The 23,014-nt window shown below is 50.3% G+C and overlaps 2 protein-coding genes and 1 long non-coding RNA gene across 3 annotated transcripts in view; 2 read left to right on the forward strand and 1 right to left on the reverse strand.

Moving 5' to 3' along the window:
* Positions 1-940: 940 nt before the first annotated feature.
* Positions 941-13,601, forward strand: LOC142774175 (uncharacterized). The gene is made up of 3 exons (XR_012886347.1): positions 941-1,152; positions 2,884-3,029; positions 13,327-13,601. It is a non-coding gene; the product is annotated as an uncharacterized LOC142774175 (long non-coding RNA).
* A 2,479-nt stretch (positions 13,602-16,080) lies between these two features.
* Positions 16,081-23,014, forward strand: part of LOC119181157 (intracellular coagulation inhibitor 3) — a 60,033-nt gene continuing 53,099 nt past the window's right edge. Inside the window, exon 1 of the mRNA XM_075875108.1 lies at positions 16,081-16,940. The gene's annotated coding sequence lies outside the window, so the exon portion shown is untranslated. The remainder of the gene's footprint in view (positions 16,941-23,014) is intronic.
* On the reverse strand, positions 19,213-22,752 carry LOC142774599 (uncharacterized). Its single transcript, XM_075875106.1, has 3 exons — positions 22,459-22,752; positions 21,972-22,065; positions 19,213-21,700 (listed from the first exon to the last, which is right to left on the reverse strand). Exons 1-3 carry the CDS (start codon positions 22,609-22,611, stop codon positions 19,305-19,307), a joined length of 2,643 nt encoding a protein of 880 aa, XP_075731221.1. The 5' UTR covers positions 22,612-22,752; the 3' UTR covers positions 19,213-19,304.

Below are 23,014 nucleotides of genomic sequence, written 5' to 3' on the forward strand. Positions count from 1 at the left end.
TGCTGGTCTGTCACGCAGGTGTCATGCATGTATATTAATAAGTGGCGTTCTTCACCAGTAGCCCCGCCGCGGTGGTTTAGTGGCTAAGGTACTCGGCTGCTGACCCGCAGGTCGCGGGTTCGAATCCCGGCTGCGGCGGCTGCATTTCCGATGGAGGCGGAAATGTTGTAGGCCCGTGTACTCAGATTTGGGTGCACGTTAAAGAACCCCAGGTGGTCGAAATTTCCGGAGCCCTCCACTACGGCGTCTCTCATAATCATATGGTGGTTTTGGGACGTTAAACCCCACATATCAATCTATCAAATGCTGTGCTGGTCTTTCATACAGGTGTCATGCATGCATATTAATAAGTGGCGTTCTTCACCAGTTCCACTCTATGAAAAAGTACATCTGGTGGAGAGCATGCAGACAGGATTAAGAAAAAAAGGGCGTCACTAGGGCACTTGAAACTAATCTGATCGCTCGCTTTTTTTTCCTACCTCATGGCAGAGCACGTTCGTAACAACCTTGGTCATTGCTGTTGACCTTGCTGTATGCAAATAATTCGTTATCGTGACCCATTCTGTGCCTCTACTGATAATTTTATCGTCACCGCTTTCCGCTTTTGTAAGCCGCAAGGACGTGTCGAGACTGAGAAACGAAACAACACCCATAAAAAGCCGGCGCTGTCAGTGAAGGTGTAAGTTCTTATCTGGAAACATGTTTTTGTTGTCCCGAACGGGGCGGAAAAAAGGAAGCAAGATTGATAATTGTCTAAAATGGGAAATGACTGTTATTTCCGTGACATATGAGGGAATATACAGCACTGCTCCGCTGGTGTGCACGGGTGCGTGCGTGTGTGGGGGGAGAGGGGTTGAATTATAGGAAAGGGCGGAAAGGAGAGGTCACCCTGGCTCGCACATTTAGTCTAGCCCAGCCGTGGTACCGCACAGGTACTACGTTGCCAGTGTGGCCTGCAAAGGTATGCGGGCAGCACCGCCCGGCCATATCTTTTTCCAAGTCGTTCGACGCATTGCGAGCGTGCGTTCAGAAGAGATCGAGCTATCCTCCAGGATGGCCTGTTCCGTTCCAAGAACTCATTCTCGCATGTTTCTTCAAACGGATATCACAAGTGGTTCCTGTGTGTCTGTGGTTATGAGAACGAACAGGGCGGTAAGCGTCTTAACTGTCTACGAAATGCTCGGTGATGGTTGCGTCGCATTGGTCACCATTTTAGTGGCTACGTCAGTTCTCGTTTTGCGTTGTGTTGCAGTGCTCGTTAGGTCCTGAGCAGTAATCTTATCTTACCCCCGCTGAGTGAACTTACTAAAGAAGCGTCTTTTAGAAGCCCTCTGCATGTGTCTTAACTGAGATTGTGCTATTAGATTTGTTATAAGTTGTCCTAAAAGCTTACTCGGCAAACTCCGCGCCTTTTTTTTTTCTTTTCTCGCGGACGTGTCTATGTGGCCTCGTAGATCGTCACTTTGCCTGGCCTTCGTTTTTATTTGTGCTGCGGACTCTGCGTAACGTTAAACTAGGCAGCCATCTTACTGCTTAAATAAAAAGTCATTCGAGCCTGCCCTTAACCTAAACTTTCCTAAAAGCATAGGCATGCGCGGGGAGGCGGTAAGCTCTTTCATTCCCGTTTGCAAAGTCTACCCCACACCTATACTCTGTAGAAGCTGTCGCATGATAGCTGAAAGGTCCCCTAAGCCACTTCGAGTTCGGAGACAGACAGAAACAAGAAATTTTATTAAGGCCCTGAGTAGCCAGCCAGTGCAGTCCTACAGAGCATTACTCTTGCTGTCAGCTAATCCCATGTTGGAGCCGGCAGGCCATGCCTCTTCGCTCTCTTAGAGGCCATCTGGACTGTCTTGGACTGGCCTTCCGGTTTGCAGCTCGTGATGGCTATGCCCCAGTCCTCTCTGTTGTTAAAGTCCTGTAACATAGGGCACACTGTCAGAGCATGCGGTTAGTACAGTCATTTTCCACACAATCATGGAAATGAGGATATGTATCTATGTGTGAACACTGCTAAGCAGTCTTTTCGATGGGTACAAACACGTCTTTTGTTCGCTCAGGATGCTTCGGATGGGTTCGAGTCAGAAGTGTGTTTTTTTTCTCGCCTATGCTACCATTCCTACAGAAGCTATCTTCTCCTCGCCACTTATTTCTTCGTAAAACACGTGAACAATGAGAACACTAAGCGTTCAGCCTATTGGGATTCCACCCATTCTGATTACACGCTGTTATCTCCGTTTGCCCCGTCGAAAACGTGCAACACGAAGTTTATCGCGCCTTATAGGCTCACGAGACAAGGTAGAACCATTGAAGGACTCTGGTAGAACTAACATGAGGCAGAACCGGCTTGTGACTGCATGCCAAATAAGGCTAGAAAAAAAAAAACCAAAGAATGTCCGCGGAGTGAACGATGATGCGTGGGGTAAAGCGTCCGTCCGGCCGTCTGTCTGCCTGCCTGCTGAGTGAGTCGTAGAACTAGGCGGTCACGTACAAGGGATGGACAGACCCGCGGCTTTAGGAGCTTCGCCCCTAAAAAAAAAAAAAAACTAGGCGATCTGTACCCGCAGTATCCCAACGCACCGAGAGAAGCTTTGCCGCACCAACACTGTCGGCGATGCGAGTCAAAGCGGACTCGGCAGTCAATTTCAACGATGGTGCATGAAAAGCCACACAAAGCCAAAGTGTTGTTTCTTCAAGATAACATCGTTCAACATTCTTGCCGCACTTGGCCAGTGCGACGCCGCGGGCTTGGTCAAGGCGATACTATATTGCCGGCGAAATCCTGTTCGCTTATCTGCGACGGCTCCACGGTATCGTCCGCGGCGGGTGTGTGCTTGTTTGCATGTGTGTGTCCCCTTATCGTTCGCTGACGCGTCTTCCCAGTGGTGAAACTCGGAGGGCACGACTATAGACCGCATGCTCCAAGCACGTGGTGACAACAGAAGGTCCACGTGGTGGTGGTGCTGGTGGTGGTCCGATACGTCGACGCGGCATCTTCATCGGCGGCCGGGCTGCCGCAGTTACTGAAGGTATGTATGTGCTCAAGGAAAAAAGAAAGGGAGGGGGGTATCAGGAGTTTATAAACATATCTAATCGCTGTAAAAATGTGGTCACTTGTTCTAACAGAAAGTGTTGCTGCCTATAGAGTGCCAAAATGAAGCTTCTTGTGAGAGCTGAAGTGCATATATATAGGTTTGCGATAAGGTAAACGGAAGTGTATACTGTACAAACGCACCCGGCCCTAGCAGTGGCGATCTAGTGATTGTGGTACTCGGCCGCTAACCCGCATGTCGTGGGATCGAATCCCGGCTGCATTTTCGATGGAGGGGAAAATTTTTGAGGCCCGTCTACTTGGATTTAGGTGCACGCTAAAGATCCCCAGGTGGTCAAAAGTTTAGTGTCAGCGTCCCCCCCCCCTCCAAAAAAATAAACACTCGCTTTAGTGCCTACGGCGCTAAAGCGAGGGCACAGAAAGCAAGCAAAGGTGTACCTGAGAAGAGGCAAAGGGGTGCCCGACAAACACACGGAAGGAAACGCGGAAACACAAAGTGCTATGCGACTAAAGTGCACGGTGATACTGTGTACCCCATAGAGCTTTCTATAGACGTCCAACTACGGAGTTTTGCGGACACGCAGCGCCACCTGTCGACGCAGTTTTGAGTAGTGCAAAGTCCGACTTCCTTGCACAGTTTGCTGCGCAACCAGGTGCAACTACAGCGTAAAAAAAAACAGCAATTGAGCTAAATATTAGGTGTACTTGAGCATTGAACTCTTCGAAAAAGAGCTACGAGCGTTTCTCCGCTAGTCAGGCGCTTCACCGAACCGCGGTGAAGTGCTTGCTGGTTCATTCGCCAGAACGACTGCGAAAACAAGAGTAGAAGCAACAAACAGCTCCGCGCTCTACGAAAAAAAAAAAAAAGACCCCAGCCGACGCTACAGTTGCGTTGGGAATCGTTACGCATGTTAAGGACTTCGTTTTGCTGTTTTCCGCAGCTTTCACGAAGCAGAGCGGTGAGAGCACTGGACATGTGCTGTTGTGTTAAGCAAGCAAATCACTCGCGTTGTCTACAGCCGTTCGCGTGAGAAAGCGTGATAATGTGGGTCTCCCTGTTATTGTTTTGAGTAGGTTTGATATCAAAGGGAACCGTAGCAACTTTGATTATGAAGCTTAACAGAGGCTCTGACCGCGGAGGGCACCGTGCACCAGTAGACAGGTCACACACACGATAAACATCGCACACGTCGCGACTGCAGATAACCTGAAGCTCCACAGCATTACGCCTGAGGGCTTTCAAGGCTCTAAGTTCCGTCTTTATATATGAAACGTGAACATACACGTCATGCAGGTAAGTTGCAAAATAATCATGACCACAATAAGTTTTCTTTTTTTTCTTGCCGTTGGTCTCCGATATTGCCGGAGCTATCTCGGAGGCCTCGGTTTTGCATTTCGTCGTACACCGAGAAAGTGGACACGCATGCACGCCCGTTTGCAGCATATACAAACGGATGGCAACCATCAACAGAACATTCTAGCCTGCGTATAATAACACAGTTCAACGCACAGGAAGCGAGAGATCGGAGAATGCAACTGCAATGACTAAAAATTGCCAGGGCTATTTGTGCTGAACAAAGTGAACTTCGTACCACTGATCGTAAGATAGATTGCTCGTGTATGCACGTCATCGCTTTGGCATTGTAGTGCCATCATCATCGCCATCATTTCTTGATCACTGCGCCGCGCCTCTCGCGCAGCTGATGCTAGCTCGAGCTGCGCGAGGAGCAGAACGAGCTCACGCACCTGGCGCGACGGACGTGGACAACCACCGCGGCTGCTCTTCAGGCGTGGAATAAAGCGGCTAGATCAGCACGGCCCCGTCGGCCGCCTTCAACGCCGTCTCACGTCTCTCTTCCCTCGCCGCTACATTGGTGACCCGGAGAACACGCCCTTCGCCGAACGGCCCGCTGCCATGTTCCCGCAACTCTGCCCGCCAGTGCCACCGTTCCAATCGACCTACCCCAAGGTATGGTTTATGCAGCTCGACGCCGTTCTTGCGGTGAATGGCATCACGGACCAGCTGCTGATGCACGCCATTCTTCTCGACGCCCTTCCAGTAGAGTTGCGCCATCTCGCTGCCACTTCAAGCACCAGCCCGCAGCCTTACGATGCCCTCTGCACTGCGGTGCTCGCCCGCAGCGGCAACACATACCGTCCGCTTCCGTTTACCCGCACCAGGCAAGTTTCCCCGGCGTCGCAGAGCAAGGTACGTGTACCAGGCGGGCCACCGCTTAATAAATCGGGATGATCCCACCTCACCTGGCCACCTTGAGAGAGGGCGCGCGCGCGGCGCGGCAGCCATCAATAAACAGTCCCTTGCTAGCTAGCGTCTCGTGTGGTTGTGTCTTTGCTGAGCGCGTAAAGCAGAACATGGTGTCAGAAGTGTAACAGTCGAACCCTGCGCTGAAGATGGACTGCCTACCACCACCCGAGCCACTTGTACTGACAAATACTCCGGCCGACAACTGGAAAAAGTTCCGCCAACGAATCGAACTCTACTTCAAAGCTACTGAGACCAACAAGAAACGGACGCCAGCACAGAAGGCTGCCATCTTTCTACACGTCGCGGGCCCAGAGGCAATTGAAGTGTTTAACACCCTACCTCTGTCAGCAGAACAACGAGAGGACTATGACTCGATCGTCAAAGCCTTCGAAGACTACTGCACGCCTCGGTGCAACGAGACATTCGAGAGGTACGTTCTGCGCAGTCGGCAACAACAGGATGGTGAACCTTTCGAACAGTTTTTGCGCGACATTCAGTTGAAAGCACAGACTTGTAATTTTGGCGAACTTAGGGACTCGATGGTGAGGGACCAGATAGTGTGCGGTATCGTCGACAAGAAGCTACGTGCACGCCTGCTTCAGGAGAAGGACTTAACCCTAGAATCAGCTGTAGAAATCTGCAAAGCCGCGGAACTGGCAGCAACGCAGAACCGGGCTCTTGAAAGCGAAGCGAAAGTGCAGAGAGTCGAAAAAATTGCAAACGCTGCCGGACAGTCTCGTACGAGCGGACAACGTCGACGCTGTGGCTACTGTGGCAAGATTCACGGACCAAGACGCTGCCCAGCGTTTGGAAAAACGTGCACGCTGTGCAACAAAAGAAACCATTTTGCAGCTTGCTGCAGGAGTAGACGCGGCGTTCATGAGTTAGGCGTCGCTGCAACAGAAGATGCACTGGAGGAGTCCTCGGACGCTACCGATGAAGACATTCAAGTTCTCACGGTACAAATCAGAAACGTGTCCAAAAATCAGGATTGGACGGTGGCAGGGGACCTTGCCGGGCACCCGACAGAACTGAAAGTGGATACAGGAGCGCAAGCGAACATATTGCCGTACTCGTACTTTCGCAGGATGCGTTTGCCGACCATGGTGCGGCCATCGACCACAGTACTTACTAACTACGAAGGAAGCAAAATACATCATTTGGGCGTTATCAGTCTGCCACTACGTCTAGGAGAGCAGCAAGAGAATATCAGTTTTTTTGTGGTCAAGAGAGGCAAGCAAGTCCTACTCGGATTGAATGCAGCAGAACGTTTAGGGCTGATTTCCCGCGTTCACGATGTATCTTCAAGAAGTGACGTTAGCACCGACTGGGTCACCGAGTTCCCGGAGTTATTCCACGGTCTGGGCTGCATCCGTAGACCATATTCGCTGGCAATGAAGGATGATGCGCGCCCCACGATCATGCCGCCGAGGAAAGTGCCACACGCACTGCGAGCGCCACTTAAGCAGGAGTTGGCCCGGATGGTCTCGCAGGGCATCATATGCAAAATGGAAGAGCCGTCAGACTGGGTGAGTCCACTTGTTCTTATTATGAAGAAGAATGGCCGCATGCGAATATGCCTAGACCCGCGGTACATTAATCGAAGCCTTAAACGCGAGCATTATCAGCTACCCTCACGTGAAGAAATAGAAGCAGAGCTGGCAGGAGCGGTGATGTTCACCAAGCTTGATGCCAATAGCGGGTTTCACCAGATCCCCTTAGACGAAGACACTTCAAAGATCTGCACCTTTAGCACGCCGTTCGGAAGATACCGATTTTTGCGCCTGCCATTTGGTATCGCGTCCGCCCCCGAAGTATTTCAGAAGGCAATGACGGAAGTGTTTGAAAACCTGCCGGGCACACGCGTATATGTCGATGATATTTTAATTTGGGGTGCATCAAAAGAGCAGCATGATCAACGCCTGCGTGCAGCACTGATGGCAGCGAGAAAGGCTGGCCTGACACTGAACAAAGAAAAGTGTCTGTTTGCGAAGGCCGAAGTTAAATTCCTGGGAGATTGTATCAGCAAAGAAGGAATAAAACCCGATGCTAGTCTCATTGAATGCGTTGCCAACATGCAAAAGCCGTCGAGTAAACAGGAAGTTCAAAGGTTTTTAGGTATTATGAATTACTTTGGCAAATTCATACCTAATCTCTCAAAAAGAACTGACGCCCTTAGGTCATTGATAAAGAATGATGTTGAATTCATATGGGAAGTTCACCATGACAAAGAATGGAAAGATCTTATTAAGGCTTTGACATCGGCTCCAGTGATCGCAGTTTTTGACCCATTGAAGCAAACGAAACTCTCAGCTGATGCATCAAGCTTTGCAGTAGGTGCTGCTCTTCTTCAACTCCATGACCAAGATTGGCGCCCAGTGGGTTATGCTTCAAGGGTGCTCTCAAAGGCTGAAACAAAATATGCCCAAATTGAAAAGGAAGCGCTGGCCGTGACGTTTGCTTGTGAGCGTTTCCGGGAGTTCGTACTGGGGTTATCAGTGACAGTCGAAACAGACCACCGACCTTTGCTTGCTATTTCACAAAAGAACCTGAGTGAAATGCCGCCACGATTGCAGCGCTATTTCTTGAGGCTAATGCCTTTTGATATCAAATTGCAATATGTTCCTGGGAAGCATCTGCTAGTGGCGGACACACTGTCCCGAATTCTAGGAACCCAACCGAGTGACGGAGAAAGCGAACAAGACGTATGCATCCATGCGACTCGCGTGCTAGCCAGCATCGTAAGTGAGAACACGAAGACTGAACTGACCTCTGCAATCCTGGCGGACCCATACCTCAAGCAAGTGGTGGAGGCACTCCAGGAAGGACGACCAGTCTCAGGCGAACTAGCTCCATGTTTGTCAGAACTGTCATATGTTGATGGAGTGCTTTTGCGGGGCAGCAGGGTGGTAATCCCAAAGAGTCTGAGGCGATCCATGCTGCAACGTCTTCATGAAGGCCATTTGGGAATGAGCAAGTGCAAAGCCAGAGCACGCCTTCTGATGTACTGGCCTGGGATGAATGCTGACATCAAGTCACTCATTAGCAAGTGTGCCACATGTCAGCACTTTGCCTACCGGCAACCTTCAGAGCCACTGTTATCGAGGGAAATCCCAACGCGGCCGTGGCAGCGAATTGGTGTCGACCTATTTGACCATGGGGGCAAGCGTTACCTGGTTGCGTACTGTGCCTACTCCAACTACCCAGAAGTGGAACAGTTGCCTCAGTCAACAAGTCAGGTCGTAGTGGACACACTAGGGACCATGTTTGCTCGCCACGGTATACCCATTGAAGTCTGTACCGATGGAGGACCACAGTTCACATCGCGAGAGTTTAGACAGTTTGCAGTAAAATACGATTTTACTCATACCATATCCAGTCCACACTTCCCCAGGGCCAATGGTCTAGCTGAGAAAGGGGTACAGGTCGTAAAGCGCCTCTTGAAGAAAAGTGAGTACGCTGGCGAGGAGTTCTGGGTTGCACTGCTCAATTATCGAATCTCGCCCCTGATAGACGGACGCACACCAAGTCAGCTCCTTATGGGACGGATGCTTCGGGGACGACTTCCAGACTTCTCATCGGCTTCGACATCGTCAGTGCGGAAACATCCACAGGATCACGGCAAAGGCATACCTCTCACACCTCTCTCCGAAGGGGACGTCGTCAGAATAAGAAACGACAAGGGGTGGTTTCCGAAAGCCCGAGTAGAGAAACTTGCTGGCCCTAGATCTTACATAGTCTGTACAGATGAAGGCCGGCGTTATCGAAGGAATCGTCAGCATCTAAAAAGGACGCCCGAACACTTAGACCCACTGGATGACAAGGATGTCGCACCGATAATCCCGTCGCCTATACAGCATAGACAACATTCAACATCAGATACAGCGCCCGATTTGACAACAGCATCCGCATCACGAAAGGAACGACATCCGTCACAACAGGCGCCTGCATCGGATGCTCTACTGAACCAGTCAGCTGCACGTGCACCACCCATTGCAAGTCAACCATCAAGGGACCCCGACGTGGTCCCGTCCCAGCATAAGGTCACTTGCCAGGCACAAGAAGCAGCCGACTCGAGTCTCAGCAGATCAACTAGGCCACGTAGAGCACCGACGCGCTTTGCCGACTACATCACCTAAAGAAAAAGGAGGATGTACCAGGCGGGCCACCGCTTAATAAATCGGGATGATCCCACCTCACCTGGCCACCTTGAGAGAGGGCGCGCGCGCGGCGCGGCAGCCATCAATAAACAGTCCCTTGCTAGCTAGCGTCTCGTGTGGTTGTGTCTTTGCTGAGCGCGTAAAGCAGAACAGTACGAACCGGTCCGCAGCCCTCCATTGACCGCTATCTCGGTACCCCGGCTTCGACTACTTCTACACCTGATCCGGTCGCAGAAACATCCACTCCTGCACCTGATCACGACCGCGAGGTAGAAGACTCCCCCACTGCGACTGACCTTCCCTCCGAGAGGTACATTCCCTCAGAGCCCCAGTGCAGAGCTTCATCACACGTACCTGCTACCTGCACGTTTTCCACGAAAGCGACGACACGCGACACCGTGGCCCTCGCCGTTTCCGCGACCACCAGCTCAGACGTCTCGGCCTCCTCCTCGCCGCAGCTGCTGGTAAGCTCCTCGACGGTGCCCCCTGCCGCTCCGCCACCTGCCACTGGTGCCAGCAATGGCCTGCCGGGTGCCTCGCCACATACCACTCGCACCTACCCGGCCAGCAGCCGACCACACTCGGCGTCCCCGCTCCCCGCCCCTGTCCCTGTCTCTGTTTCGTGGTCTACGACGGGCCCCAGCGCCGTGCCTTCGCGGAGCCAGAGCCTGCCCTCATCGTCGGCGTCGACACCGGCAACCACCAAAGCAACTGCCACCGTCGCCCCTCTGCCCGTGGCGCCGCAGCAGGCACCTGTGTCGAGACCCGGCGTCGCACAGGTGGTTTCAGCCAGCCCCAGTCCTCGCACCTCTGGTGCCCCCCGGCTCATCCAGCCGAAACAGCCACAGATCCTGCCCAAGCTGTCGAGCGGCAGCGCGAACATGACCACGCCTTCGGCAGCGGCGACCACCCGGTCCCAGTTTCCCCGGGCGGCCCAGCACAAGGCCACACCGCGGCCCGCGCCTGTACCGGCGCCGCAGCCTGCGACCACGGTGCAGCGTGGAGCCGCGATGGGGCTCAACACGGGGAGTCCGCTGCTCATCGGGAACCCCGCGGCAGCGCAGCCGGGCATGTTTCCAGCTGGACCTGCGCAGGGCACTTTCCTGCTGAACCAGTACATTCCGGGCCTGGGCCACAGCCCGATTCTGATACAAGGCGCATCGGGGCAGACCCAGAGCTCTCTGGGACAGATACAGGAGGTCCAGCTGGCCCTGTGGCCACCCCATGCCACGGGCCTGACCCTGGGACCTCAGACGGGGCCCAGGCCCCATGGGGGACATCCAGGACCGCCTGGCATCCCGACGCTTGTCATCCCACAGAACCTGGGGCCAAGGCCCAACATCTTTCTGGCACTGCCACGCATGATGTCGCCCCCCTCGTTTGCCATAGTCCCGGGACAGCCACTGACGCTGCAACAGCTGCAGGCCATGCTGCCCACGCAGACCATGCTGGCCCAGCCCACACTGGGTGCGTTCCAGACAGACCAGCACCAATCCCTTGTGCAGATACCGACGTTCACCCAGCCGCAGATACTGGCGCATGAGCATCATGACCGGCCTGTCCGACCAGGTCACCGTGAGACCCGCTCGTCGGCTACCACAGTGATCCGGCACTTCCTCCTTCGTCCCTTGCGCTTCTCCCAGAGTCGCCCACCGGAGACACGCGCTTACCGATGGCCCATCAACGTTGACAACCTGGACTTTCCAAATGAACACTTTATGGATTGTCGTTCATGTATATAGCTTTTATCACTATCTTTCTTTTTTTCATATGCCTTCGAATCGCGCAAAGCGCTAGGGGGGGAGCCCTGTAGTGCCATCATCATCGCCATCATTTCTTGATCACTGCGCCGCGCCTCTCGCGCAGCTGATGCTAGCTCGAGCTGCGCGAGGAGCAGAACGAGCTCACGCACCTGGCGCGACGGACGTGGACAACCACCGCGGCTGCTCTTCAGGCGTGGAATAAAGCGGCTAGATCAGCACGGCCCCGTCGGCCGCCTTCAACGCCGTCTCACGTCTCTCTTCCCTCGCCGCTACAGCATCATGTGCACGTGTATTCCCAAGTTTAACGCATTTAGGCGTAACAGAACGAACGTTGGAGCGCTTGCCTGTAACTCGATGTCATGGGCTTGCACTTAATGTGCCAGTCGCAGTACGCCGAATTAACTGAGACAACTTTCGCATTGTATCCACAGTTTGTTTTCATGAGCTTCCTACATTTCTGAAGCGAGGTTGGATTGAAGCAAGAAGCTTGCCAGGTCCTTGATTTTCAGCAAACCGTGCCTCAAGGCCAACGAAAGAGGAGGGCCTATGCACGTTCACTTGCGGACGGCTCGCTTTGCACTACCCGCTTATGGCCAGCGTGTCGATGGGGGCGCTGATGGCGGCGTTTTTCGCAGCGCCGCCTGGGCAGAGTCTGACGTCTATATATCCACTAGAGGGAACTCTGGCGATAGTTTCTATGAGAGCTGCAACACATGACGCTTCAGCGAGCATGGGAATGACGAGTAGTACACGAATTTGGCTAATATTCGTACTTCTGGTTCCGTGTGTGTTCGTGTGGTTTGGAGCTGTTCTGTCACAAAACAAAAATCAGCGAATGTTCAGTGGTTGTGCTTCACCACGTTAATTTTTTAGGCTTACCATTTCAAATCGGGTCACAAAGTTCAAAAGGGTTTGTTCTTCCTTTCAAAACGAAAACAAAATACAGCAATAAACGAATCCAGAAATGCGATTCGCCACCCGCAAGTTCGAATACTAGGCAAATCCGTGTACTATACCCATAATTCCCAAGGGCGCTAAACGATCGCAGCGCCAGAGTCCCCTCTAGTTAATAGATAGAAGGAGGGAAAGCTGCTAAGTCTGTCCCTCATTGTCTGTTTGTCACCACCATGAGAGTGGGCTGGGAAACTCAACGGAAGGTGAAGTTGAAGTACAATAGGTTCATCGAAGAAATACTAAGTAGCAGTGCTTTAGTAATCACTAAATTAATATAATTGGAGGACATTATTTGTGATGCCACTGGAAAATTTGCAAACGTACGCCCGATGGCGTAGCAGAGCCTCTGTTGCAATTAATCATAATTACTGAAACTACCCATGACAAAAAAACATTTGATTGCATTTCAAGATGGAATGAAATGCAAATTATGCATTTCAGTCTGATGAAAAAGAAAAAAAATCTTAACGATATCCTTGTTTTGTTTTCGCCGGCATGTAAGGCCCCTCGTTTCGTTGTGCTGCAGCACCGCCTATAGGGCAGGAAAGCGAGTAAAGTGTGGGCATGGCTACGTCATAAGGCCGTTCTTGGACGCGGGCAGTTTGAATTGCGTGAACGTCATTCAGACCTCGAAAACGCAGAAAATGAAGTAATTTATTCCCTTTAGCTTTGTTGTTTTTTCATTGTAACAAAGTGTGTTGTGCAGCTTGGCTTCGGCGCTCATGCTGCAAAACAGGGCTAAGACGGCAGTCTTCTTTCCACACGATTCCGGCATTTCGGAAGACACTGCAAAAGGCGTGCATACAGTCGGAGTGAATTTCTGCATGTCATGAATGCTGACACTCGTGAACTATAGTATAAATTGCAGAGCTTGGTAGAAAAAAAAGTAACAGATAAATTTTCGCCCTCCCGACCCCACTTCAAGATATACACTTACAAATGAAAATTAATGCCATGACATTATTACGGAGGGGGAGCAACAATCATTTATTAAAACAAGCAACTTAGTTTAGCGGGTCCAGGCCTTCCACGTGGGGATGTCGAAGCCTTGCGATTTCGCCGCCTCGCTGGCTGGTTGGGTTGCCCATAGGATGAATGAATGGAAGTAACTTTTATATATCTCCTCCACAGGGTGCACCTGCCTGGCTAATCCCACGCTCGAAACCTGGAGGTCAAGCCTCCTAGGCCTGTCCTGGACGTACTGGACATCCAGCTGGACTTGGGCGACATGGCCTTGCAACTTGGTCATCCCTACAAATGGTTCCCAGTAAAAACCAGGGCTAAGCGACTCACACTGCCAGAGCATATGCTCATGCGCGCGTATTGTTGCCCATAGTTGGTCGACGAGGTGAAGGCTATCGTAGAGTGGCGTGTCATATCGATGAGAGAAAAAGTATCGACCTCAATGACGGACACTGGCGTTTATATTCCGCCAACATATGTAGGGGCTAAGCTATATACCGCATATGCTGTCTCGTGCTTAAATCTTAAATTTCAATTGTTTTTCCTTCGTATGATACTGTTGCTGCCAGAAAAAGCGCGTTTTGGTTGAGTTTACTTTTGGTATAGCTTGCCAAAGTTTTATGCACACTACAGTTTGAAATGGGGTTAAACGGCGCACAAATAGCGCAACGCAGTGTGATATACAACGTGAGGCTGGTCTAGAGGTGACGTCAGTGAGCTACGACTATTTATTTATGAATAATGGCATAAGGATTAATTTCCCACTTCACAAGTTTATGTTTCTTTATGGTGTGGTGGGTTCCTAGAAGCTATACTTTCTTTTAGTCAACCCAACTGAGGGAGTTTGTAACGGGCTTTTATAGAAATGCCACTGTTCCAGCTTTCGCTTTGGCTGTCCCGCGCAGGCCTGAAATCATTTTTTTTCTTTCTTCTGCATCCTATTGGTCTGGTGTGCGACCAATGTCAAACTGCGCTCGAAGTGACGTCACACAAGCGCAAACTGCGCTTGTGTGACGTCACTTCGAGGATTCGCTCGCTAGCGAGGCGCGGCGCCGTGGAGAAACCACCATTGTGGTAAAACTCGAATAAGAAGCAATTCAATTGGTTGTCCTGTGTGTGGTGGCTACTGACGCTGTTCTAACAACGGTGAGTGTCCGCTTTTAACGCTCATTTTTAGAGTAAAGGCCCACCACTTTCTATCTTAAAACTGGGGCCACTTGTCATCGCGCAGAGTGCTGCGCCATGATGTACTGATCTGTGCCTCAATATGACGAGTTTGATGACCCACCCATGGAAAGTCTGTCAGCTTTCACAGTTATCCTAAGGACCCAAAGCTGAGGAAGAACTGGACAGTCAAACTCGGAAAGGGAAAGCGCCCCAAGCCTTCATCGACCCTGCGCAGCAAGCACTTCTCCGACAGTGACTTTTGCTATACACCCGCCCTACGCGCTACTCTTCGGTAAGCTTGCAACCGTGTTTTGGCGGCTCGCCAGTATACTTCAGTCATTCATCGCACGTGGGCTACGAGCGTAGTCGACTTACACCAGGTGGCGTGCCGTCCCAAAACCGCGGAGGCCCCTGGAGAGGGAGCCGTCGACGCGGCCTCCGAATCGTCCCAGGTATAAGGGTGCCTCGTGAGCGCAGCTGAGTGGCGCAGAGCATCTGAGACTACGGCTTCATTTGTTTGGTGTACGTACACATATACGTAGTTTACTGATCAAGACAAGCACGCGCCTAGCCCATTGCTTAACCATAAATTCGTAAGCGAAACCGGCTGTCGCTGTTTAGTGCACATTCACTAAACGTTGTCACCTAAGGTGATGCAGACACTTTAAGCGGAGCTTCTTAAGTTTTTCGTTATGCTACGTGCGTGAACGCTTACTCACCCGGCTTGCCATTGCGACGTTAATCATTGTGGCCCTCTGCGCGGTCTATATAATCAGCGATAACTATTTGTTATATTCTGAACCCAATCAACGGCTCTTTGCGAAAACGAACTACTTAAGGAGGTCGCTCTCACTCAACAAACGTTACTGAGACAAGCTGCAGTCGTTTGCATCGGCCAGGGGGTGCAATAAGGCGGAACTTGCTCCCTCCCCGAGTCGCACCAGCACTTACTGCGATACAACAACACGCGCTTGCGTTCTGCCGACGCTGCTATCTGAGCATTATTATCTCAAATTTGGTAATTTGATGCTGCTCAGCATTCCTAGTATAGGTGCCACGAACGGTCGATTGATTGCCGAAGCAGCAATTTAAATAGCTGCTCTACAGTAAATATCTGTTCTGTTCTAACTTTTGCTGTGGAGAGGTTGAGGTCTATATTGCCTCGGCTACTCCATATCGATAAGTTCTCATGCGTTGTTTGCGAATGTCAGAGTGGCAGGAATCAGCAGTTCTCTCTCATGTCATGGTGTTCACTGTCACTATCGTCGCACTGCAGAAAAAAGTATATCCTAAGGAGAAGGGGAGGGCGTGCCCTTCTCTTAACGATTGCTGTGAAAGCTAACGGTCTTTTCACTGGTGGACGAAGCACACTGAGGCACAGATCAGTACTTCACCACTGCGAAGCCCTCGATCGCCACGAAGACGTTGTTGCGCGGGTTCGCAAGTCCACGTGTTTGCTGGTAGCCGCGATGGTATAATGCGATCTCCACTGATGGCCTCGACTACGCATTCAACAACGTGGCCTGCGTCGTACACAGCACCGCGCCGTCGATGAGATACCGTGACGTTTCGCAAGCTGCATGTATACATGCTTGTAGCAGAAAGGTACGCCTATTACAATTAGAAAGAAACACCCGAACTAATTAGTATCGCACGACGAATTCTGCAGGTGTCGAGCGAGAACATTCACTCGTAGTTTCACTTTCTTGCCAGCAATGCGGTCGGTGGCATCGGCGTGCTCGTTGGGCCATGTGGGAGGTTTCTCGGCCCTGTCGACAGGGCCGCAACTAAAACAAGTTCATCATTTCACTCGAAAACATTCTAGTGGGTGTTAGTTGACCTTCGCGATGATGTTCGTTTGAACATGTTCCCACCATAAGCAGACGATCCACGCACAGGAGCAGAGGCTGCTGCAGCGCCGTGGAGGGCGGAATCCACGAGCTGACGTCAGACGTGGACGGACACCACTCGAAGATCTCGATGCCATTAGGGCCGTTTCAACGTTCAACAGGGGCTCTGACAAAGTGCATCAGTCCTTTATTCAGAATGCACTGCGAGACCTGTTGCATCACAGGCTGGACGGTGACCCGCTCACAGGCCCGTCAGTGTGTCGCGGATGCAGCACTGCAGAATTTGGAGACCGCTGCGCGGGAGAGCGCATCTTTAGAAAAGAAAACCCGTTCTCCCAAAAGAGACAAACGACGAGCGTCGGTCTCGGTCCGGTTCTTCTCGCTACAAGAGTCGCGATGGCATCACTCTCGTCTGCGGCCGCAGCCCGCTTTTACGCCAGCGTAACCGGAAGCGACATTAACGACAGTGCTTTCGGGCTTGAAAAGCCTTTTTTTTTTTTTAAAGCGAGTGGTTCAACGTCATTTCCCGTCCGGCGTTTGTTTCACGTCCGGCTTCCAGGAGCAACCTGTAACCCACCACGACGTGCTTGCGACGAAGCGCGGTCATCGGCTCCCCGGCGCGCTGCGGGAGATCCCAACGGGAGGATCGTGGTGCTGCATCCCTTGCCGCTCTGTGATCGGAGTCTCTGCGCCTCACATGTGGACGGAGGCTGTCGACTTCTGGGACGCCGACGACAACGAGTGTTCCTGATCTGCTGTGAGTCGGTAAGCTTCAACTCATTAGCATTGCAAGGTGATCAGCTTGGTGTCTATCTATCGTTGGTGCAACAGGACTTGTGGCACATGTCACTTTTAGTGTAGCAAAGCCGTGCCGTTCAAGATGGTTCCCTCAAATTGTAAGGGACAACTGCAGAGCGCAAAGTTCGGGGCGTAGAAGGACACACATACCATATATGACAAGTGCCCATAGTAAGCACATGCATAGCGCAAATTAAGAACGGAACGTACAAGATCACACGCAGCACACATAACGAGAGGTACGAGCAAACTGTAAAGTGCAAACGATAGGTACGTGACAAAAGAGAACACACGCTCTATACGTCCCACGCGAAGTATGTATCGTGCTGTGTATAGCGCTTTTCACATATGCTGTGTTCGTTCTTCAATGTTCCGCACCTAATTTGTGCTCCCCAGTTTACTGTTGCCAACCAAATAGCCCAGCAACTATTTCTCTTATTCATCATCAGATGAACTAAACATTCACATTTATGAGCAGCAGGTTACGGAGACATCTAAACTACCTCAGCCTTGCGTCAAGCGAACTCACATTATTACGTCTCTGCTAGTATAATCTCATCACTCTGTCATGGCCCCATTTACTGCGTTTTCCTTCTGTTTGCACTTTGTCGCTTAAAATTTTTTTAACTAGCTGTGGTCTACTAGAGAGATTTGGTCAAACAAACAATTTCCTAGTAGAAGACGCCGTCAAAATATATGACGTCATGGCTAATTAGTGCGAGGAACTCGAAGTGGTGTCGCCACCTGTACTCTGATTACCGATATTATAATATCTGAGGTGTCACGCATTGCCTCTTTATAATTTGCCCACTCACCTACTTCTTTCTCCCAGTAGCTACTATCTCATCACTCACATCACTTACTATTCTGTGTTGTACATAGGCTTGCAAACTCTGCGTGGTACCGCAATAAAGGCTTTCTTCAAAAAAAGAACCGCACGGACTTCTTTGTGGATTCGTGCTACAAAAGGGTATCTTGTCTAGTTGTCAATTTTCCTCTCGTTAACTGTGGGGGAAGGTCAGGGTCATTTGTTATTCCATCGAAATGGGATTCAGGAGAATGCACACAGACGAGGCTCCCATAGTTGAAGACTGCAGCGGAACCCTCGGTACATGATTATGTTACCTACTCTACCGCTCCCCCCCCCCTTTTTTTTTCACTTCACCCTCACTTCTCCCACCCCTCTCTAAATTATACCATGAGAACTTACGCCATGACTTAACCTTTCCATTCCGATCGAAACGACTACGACAAGTGAGTATAGAAGCTTCAGTAAGCAAGAGTCCACGTGACGCGGCCCTCTAAGCGGTGGTCCGCCGCTGAAAGCCACTTCGCGAAAAGAAATCTGCGGCCTACAGAGGGCGCTGTCCGTGAACCAAAAATAGGGTGCCTGAATGGTTTCCCTCGCCCGCCGCTCCGTACAGGGTGGGGACAACCGCGTCGTCTGCTAGAGCGTCCGCCATTACATATCTCACCCCAACGAAACACACTGCCTGCGCGCGCGTATGAGGAGAGTTTGAGAAGAGTTTAGTGCGAGAAATGGTATTTCGCGCTATAAAAAAGCAGTCTGAATATGTGCGTCTGTCATTGGAGACTGTTTGCAGGATAAATCTACATTAATTCATGAAGCGCACGCCTTTTCCTGTTACCTAAACTCACCGCACTCCTCAGTGGCTGTGCAGCGTGCCAGCCACTCAGTAGTGCTCGCATTGTACGCGTTGAACTTACTTCATCCTGCTTTTTCCCCCGCCTTGCGTGCCCTCGCAGCTCTGAATAATCTTGCGGGAATGAGATTCAGATTTGTTACACAGCTATTTTTCTGTTATAGCTGGTTGAGATAGTGAAACAGCGTAAACATCAATTGAATCTCTCGTTTTTATGTGACCACTGAGAAAAAAATCTTACTAAGTTATTGGAAAATACAAGATGAAATGCAGTAATAACGATTTTGATGCCCTATACCTGTTCAGTTTTTCTACTTTCCATAGATATATGTAAGCGAGCAATCTAATTATCCGAGAAGTATCACTCTCGTATTCTGCCTCTGTGACGCTGTGTCGGTATTGCTTCGACCGCAATAATATTAACTTACCATAAACATTCTCCAAAGATCACAACCTTAGTCAGCTTAAAGATCACAACGCTGTTTTTATCTAAGAATGTGATATTGTATAACAAATAAGAAAAATGTCTATGAACTTAAGGAGGAGGATGAAGAAAGGACAGGGAGGTTAGCCAGTTCACAATGAACTCAAAATATTTTAATCAAACAATAAGTGTTCTGAAAGAAAAAATAATAAAATTTATAAGTGACTGGTCCAGTTCGGCTGGTCACGGAAGGCTTACCCCAGCGCACGTCTTGCTTCCGTGTTCATTGACGCCGTTTGAACTAACGTGGCGCAAATGCACGCGAAGCCTCAGTCTTGCATAATTCGCAATAAGGAGTTTTGCTACGGCGTCACTGTGCTCGGAGCAAGTCTTTACGCAAGGGCGCACCATCTCGTTCAAATAATCGGTCACGGCCTTCAACGGGGACCTTAAGCGCAGCAAGCCCTCACTCCAACTTATGATGCCCCTGAAATGCTCTTCACACGACTTGAGTGTCAGCAAAACATCCTTGCTGGGATATGTGAGGTTGCCACCTTCACTCCTGTACTCCTTCAGAATAGTCAGAGTTGCGTGCTCGCTTTCAGTTGAGCCTAACAAGGCAGAATTACAATGCCCGCATCCCGCTACAACACTCAGCATACCTTTTAAAAGGAAGCCGCCGATGTAGAAAAGGATGTTGCATTCGTTTTCTTGAAGTTCTTCAATGAACAAAATTTCCGAGTCATCAATGACATCAGCTTCCACCTCCCCGTGCTCTTGTTTGCCTTTTGCAAGCATGTCGGCGAGGTACTTAGCATCGTCGACTTCGTAGCTTGACGTTCCGGGTGCATGAAGGAACTGACTCACGCACACAAGCTTCAGGGCACACTTTAAGTCATATGCGTTAGGAACAGGCTTCCTGATGCGCACCACCGAAAACAAATTTTCGAGGCAGTCTTGCAAGATTCTGCTCGTGAGGAAGAATTCGTATCCTTCACTGCGCAAGAGAATGTCTTGGAGACGAAGAACGACTTTTGTTGTTATTAGTAAACCTGCTTGCGAAGGCTTCCACTGTGCCTTGCTTCCCATCTTCATTCCTTGAAAAACTTCGAGGGCCGAGTTCAGTAGCTCAATTGATTCGTGGTACCTCCGCATGTCTCGAAGGCTGAGAGCAACTGATGGGTGGCGGGAAGACATTAGCGTGTACCAGTTGAATACTAATTCTAGAAACCAAGCTGTTGTCTCTGCCTCCGGCTCTATCGCGTCCTCTTTAATTAGGTACCGAATCGCTGCAGGAGCTTCCCTGAAGAAGCGGACAGCAACTCCCACTTTCATTTTTGTGAAATGGCCTCGCGAAATGTGTAACTCTGAGAGCCTCGGGGCGACTTTCAGCTCTCGTTCAGCATCATACTTAATTACACTGCGCACATGGTCCACGTTCACTTCTTTTGATGGCAGATTGTGCTGGCATACTGTTGCATCACTCAGAAAGAATACTTCCGATGAAAGCAACTGTGACTTGACATTCTTCAGCACGTGTGCAGCATCTGCTGTGAAAAACAATTCTTTGTCTTCCAGACAGGGGTGAGGCACTGAACATACAGTAATGGAATTCCTGTGGCTGGAGAATCCGAGCTCGCGCCACATAGCCCGATTAGAAGCCCCCATGTCGCAAGTGACGACACGGATTCTTAAAGAGATTTCCGCGCAGAGCTGCACTATCTTCATGACGTAGTCCTTGAGGATACTACCCTCTACATGACTTCCGGTGAAGTGGTAGGCAATCACTTGCTTCCATCTCGTATTCAGGCCTCCTACCATGAACACTAGTGCGTGATGTGCAGGTTCGTCTGGATTTTCTGGCATAGTTTGCCCCCCCAACACCACATCCTCAGCGCGATCGAGCTCGTACCCGCGAGCAATCTCCATTTCATCCAAGAACAAAGCACAGTCTTTTTCAATGTCTTGCATGTTCTCTGCTTTGATTTTGAGAACATCGATGACTTCCGTCAAAATTCCGGGAAGAAACTTGAGGCCCTGAAGGCGACGTGCAAGGGTTTTTCCGGATGGCAAGGGGTAGCCCAGATTTCTTAGTGTCTGGTAACCAGTTTTTCCACAGGAAAACTTAATCTGAAGCGCCTGCTTGATTGTTTCTGCAGACCAAGTGCTTCCCTTATTACTCTGGCGCCCAAGAGCCTGCAGCTGGTCATCATTGAGGAATTTCAAACGCTGTCCGAATAATTCCATTTTGGTTTCCAATTTTTTCACCTGTTTTTTTAGTGCTTGAATGGTTGAGGTGGCTTTCCGATGGACTTGATGTAGCTGAGTGTATTTTCTGCCCATATCGGAGAGCTGCTTATTTAACTGCTTGTTTTCACGTGCCCCGTCAGGTGCATCGGCCGAGATCACAACTTCTTCCCTTTCCATAATGTGCGGTACTGAATCAGGCGTCTGAGAATTGCAGCTTTGCGGTTGCTGTGCGCCAAGACTGTCTGTGCGTGAATTTAAATTCGCCTGTGCACTTGTGAGTGGCGTACAATTAATGGCCGTAGAGTTGTCACCGCGTGTTTCTTGGCATGCATCAGGCAACACAGCAGGTCCTGCCCTGTCCTTTGGCGCCTTCCTTTGTGGAGGCAAGCCTGCAGTGCAAAAAAGGACAGTCACAAGCTGCAAGTATTACAAGGTAGCCAGCTCTAATCACAGGCCTGTACTGGATTTTAGCAGTATTATAGGTTGCAGACATATGCCTTTTCTCAGGTCGCAGGCACGTACCCCGACTTTCTTAATATCCTCAAACGAGGAATTCCACGGATCATCCTAATTTTTGAAACTAAATCATTTTAGCCTTGTACTGTTGCCACCTGTTAGGTTCATACAGAATCTTTGACGCACAGTGAAACAGTAACTTACCCCTGAAAGGGAACACCGTTGGCACAGCGTTCGGCTTCAGTTTTATCCACTGGTCAGCTCGGTGCTGCTCGAAATGGCTTGCTTCAAAATGTGCCTGTAAGTCCGTTATGAACCATGAATTTTAGCTTAGCTTAGCCTAGACAGAATTACTAGAAAGACACAGTATACCACACAACTTTTATTGAATTTCGTGATTTGCAATAAACGAATGAAAAACACTTTTCTGTAAATACGCAATTTAATAACAAGCAGCCTATTTTGTTTATACATATAGTGACTAAAAACTGGTACAAACTTCAAATACTGCGGCTGCGCCACACGTTTCCATAGCTGCACTTTTAGAGATCGCAAAAAAAGAGAGAAAAACTGCAACTTAGACGTGAAGCGTTTACAGCACCGACAAAGTGACCCACAGACACGTATACACATTTAAAAAAACAAGTTTCAAAGTTCTCGACGAGAAAAGAACACATGTCGGGATACTCACACTGCATACACACGAGGACTTCGTAGGCTGCCACTTGTCTCGCTTAATCTTCACCATCCATAGCAGCCTTCTTTTGGGCTCTGTCGGAAAATGGTAGAGTTTCCAACCATTTCTGGAGTTGTTCGTGCACATGGGCACGCAGCACCCAGTCATTTCCCTAAAAAAGTATATGACAGAGCGGCCACAGCTCCTTCTTTGCTCCCGTCGCTATGCGAAGTGAGATCTGCAATGGCGGCGGCCGTCAGGAAAAACCGGTCGCGGCGGCGAGCACCCCGTCAAACAATGTCCCCACCCTGCAAGGAGCGGCGGGCGAGGGAAACCATTCAGGCACCCTAACCAAAAAGACCTTTTCATTGCTTCTGGTGCACGCAACGAAGCGTCAGCTCCTTGTATACATGCAGGATGTTTATACCAAAGCAGGACCTGCCTCGATCTGAAATGCATGGAGCACGGCGCATACGTATATGAGCACGGTGAGGCGCGTGCGAGGCACTTTCGCGTGCGAGGCACTTTCGCGTGGCTGCGACAGAGGCGAAGTTGTTTTCAAAGTGAACGT

The sequence above is a fragment of the Rhipicephalus microplus genome, chromosome 10 (genome assembly GCF_043290135.1).
Source record: "Rhipicephalus microplus isolate Deutch F79 chromosome 10, USDA_Rmic, whole genome shotgun sequence".
Classification (NCBI taxonomy): Eukaryota; Metazoa; Arthropoda; class Arachnida; order Ixodida; family Ixodidae; genus Rhipicephalus; species Rhipicephalus microplus.

Excerpts from the sequence above, each read along its gene's own strand:
- LOC142774599 (XM_075875106.1), bottom strand. The coding sequence starts at position 22,611 with ATGACTGGGTGCTGCGTGCCCATGTGCACGAACAACTCCAGAAATGGT. Across the intron at positions 22,066-22,458 it reads AGTCCTCGTGTGTATGCAGT|GCACATTTTGAAGCAAGCCA; the intron begins GTGAGTATCCCG and ends ACGGACTTACAG. Across the intron at positions 21,701-21,971 it reads AACGGTGTTCCCTTTCAGGG|GCTTGCCTCCACAAAGGAAG; the intron begins GTAAGTTACTGT and ends TTTGCACTGCAG.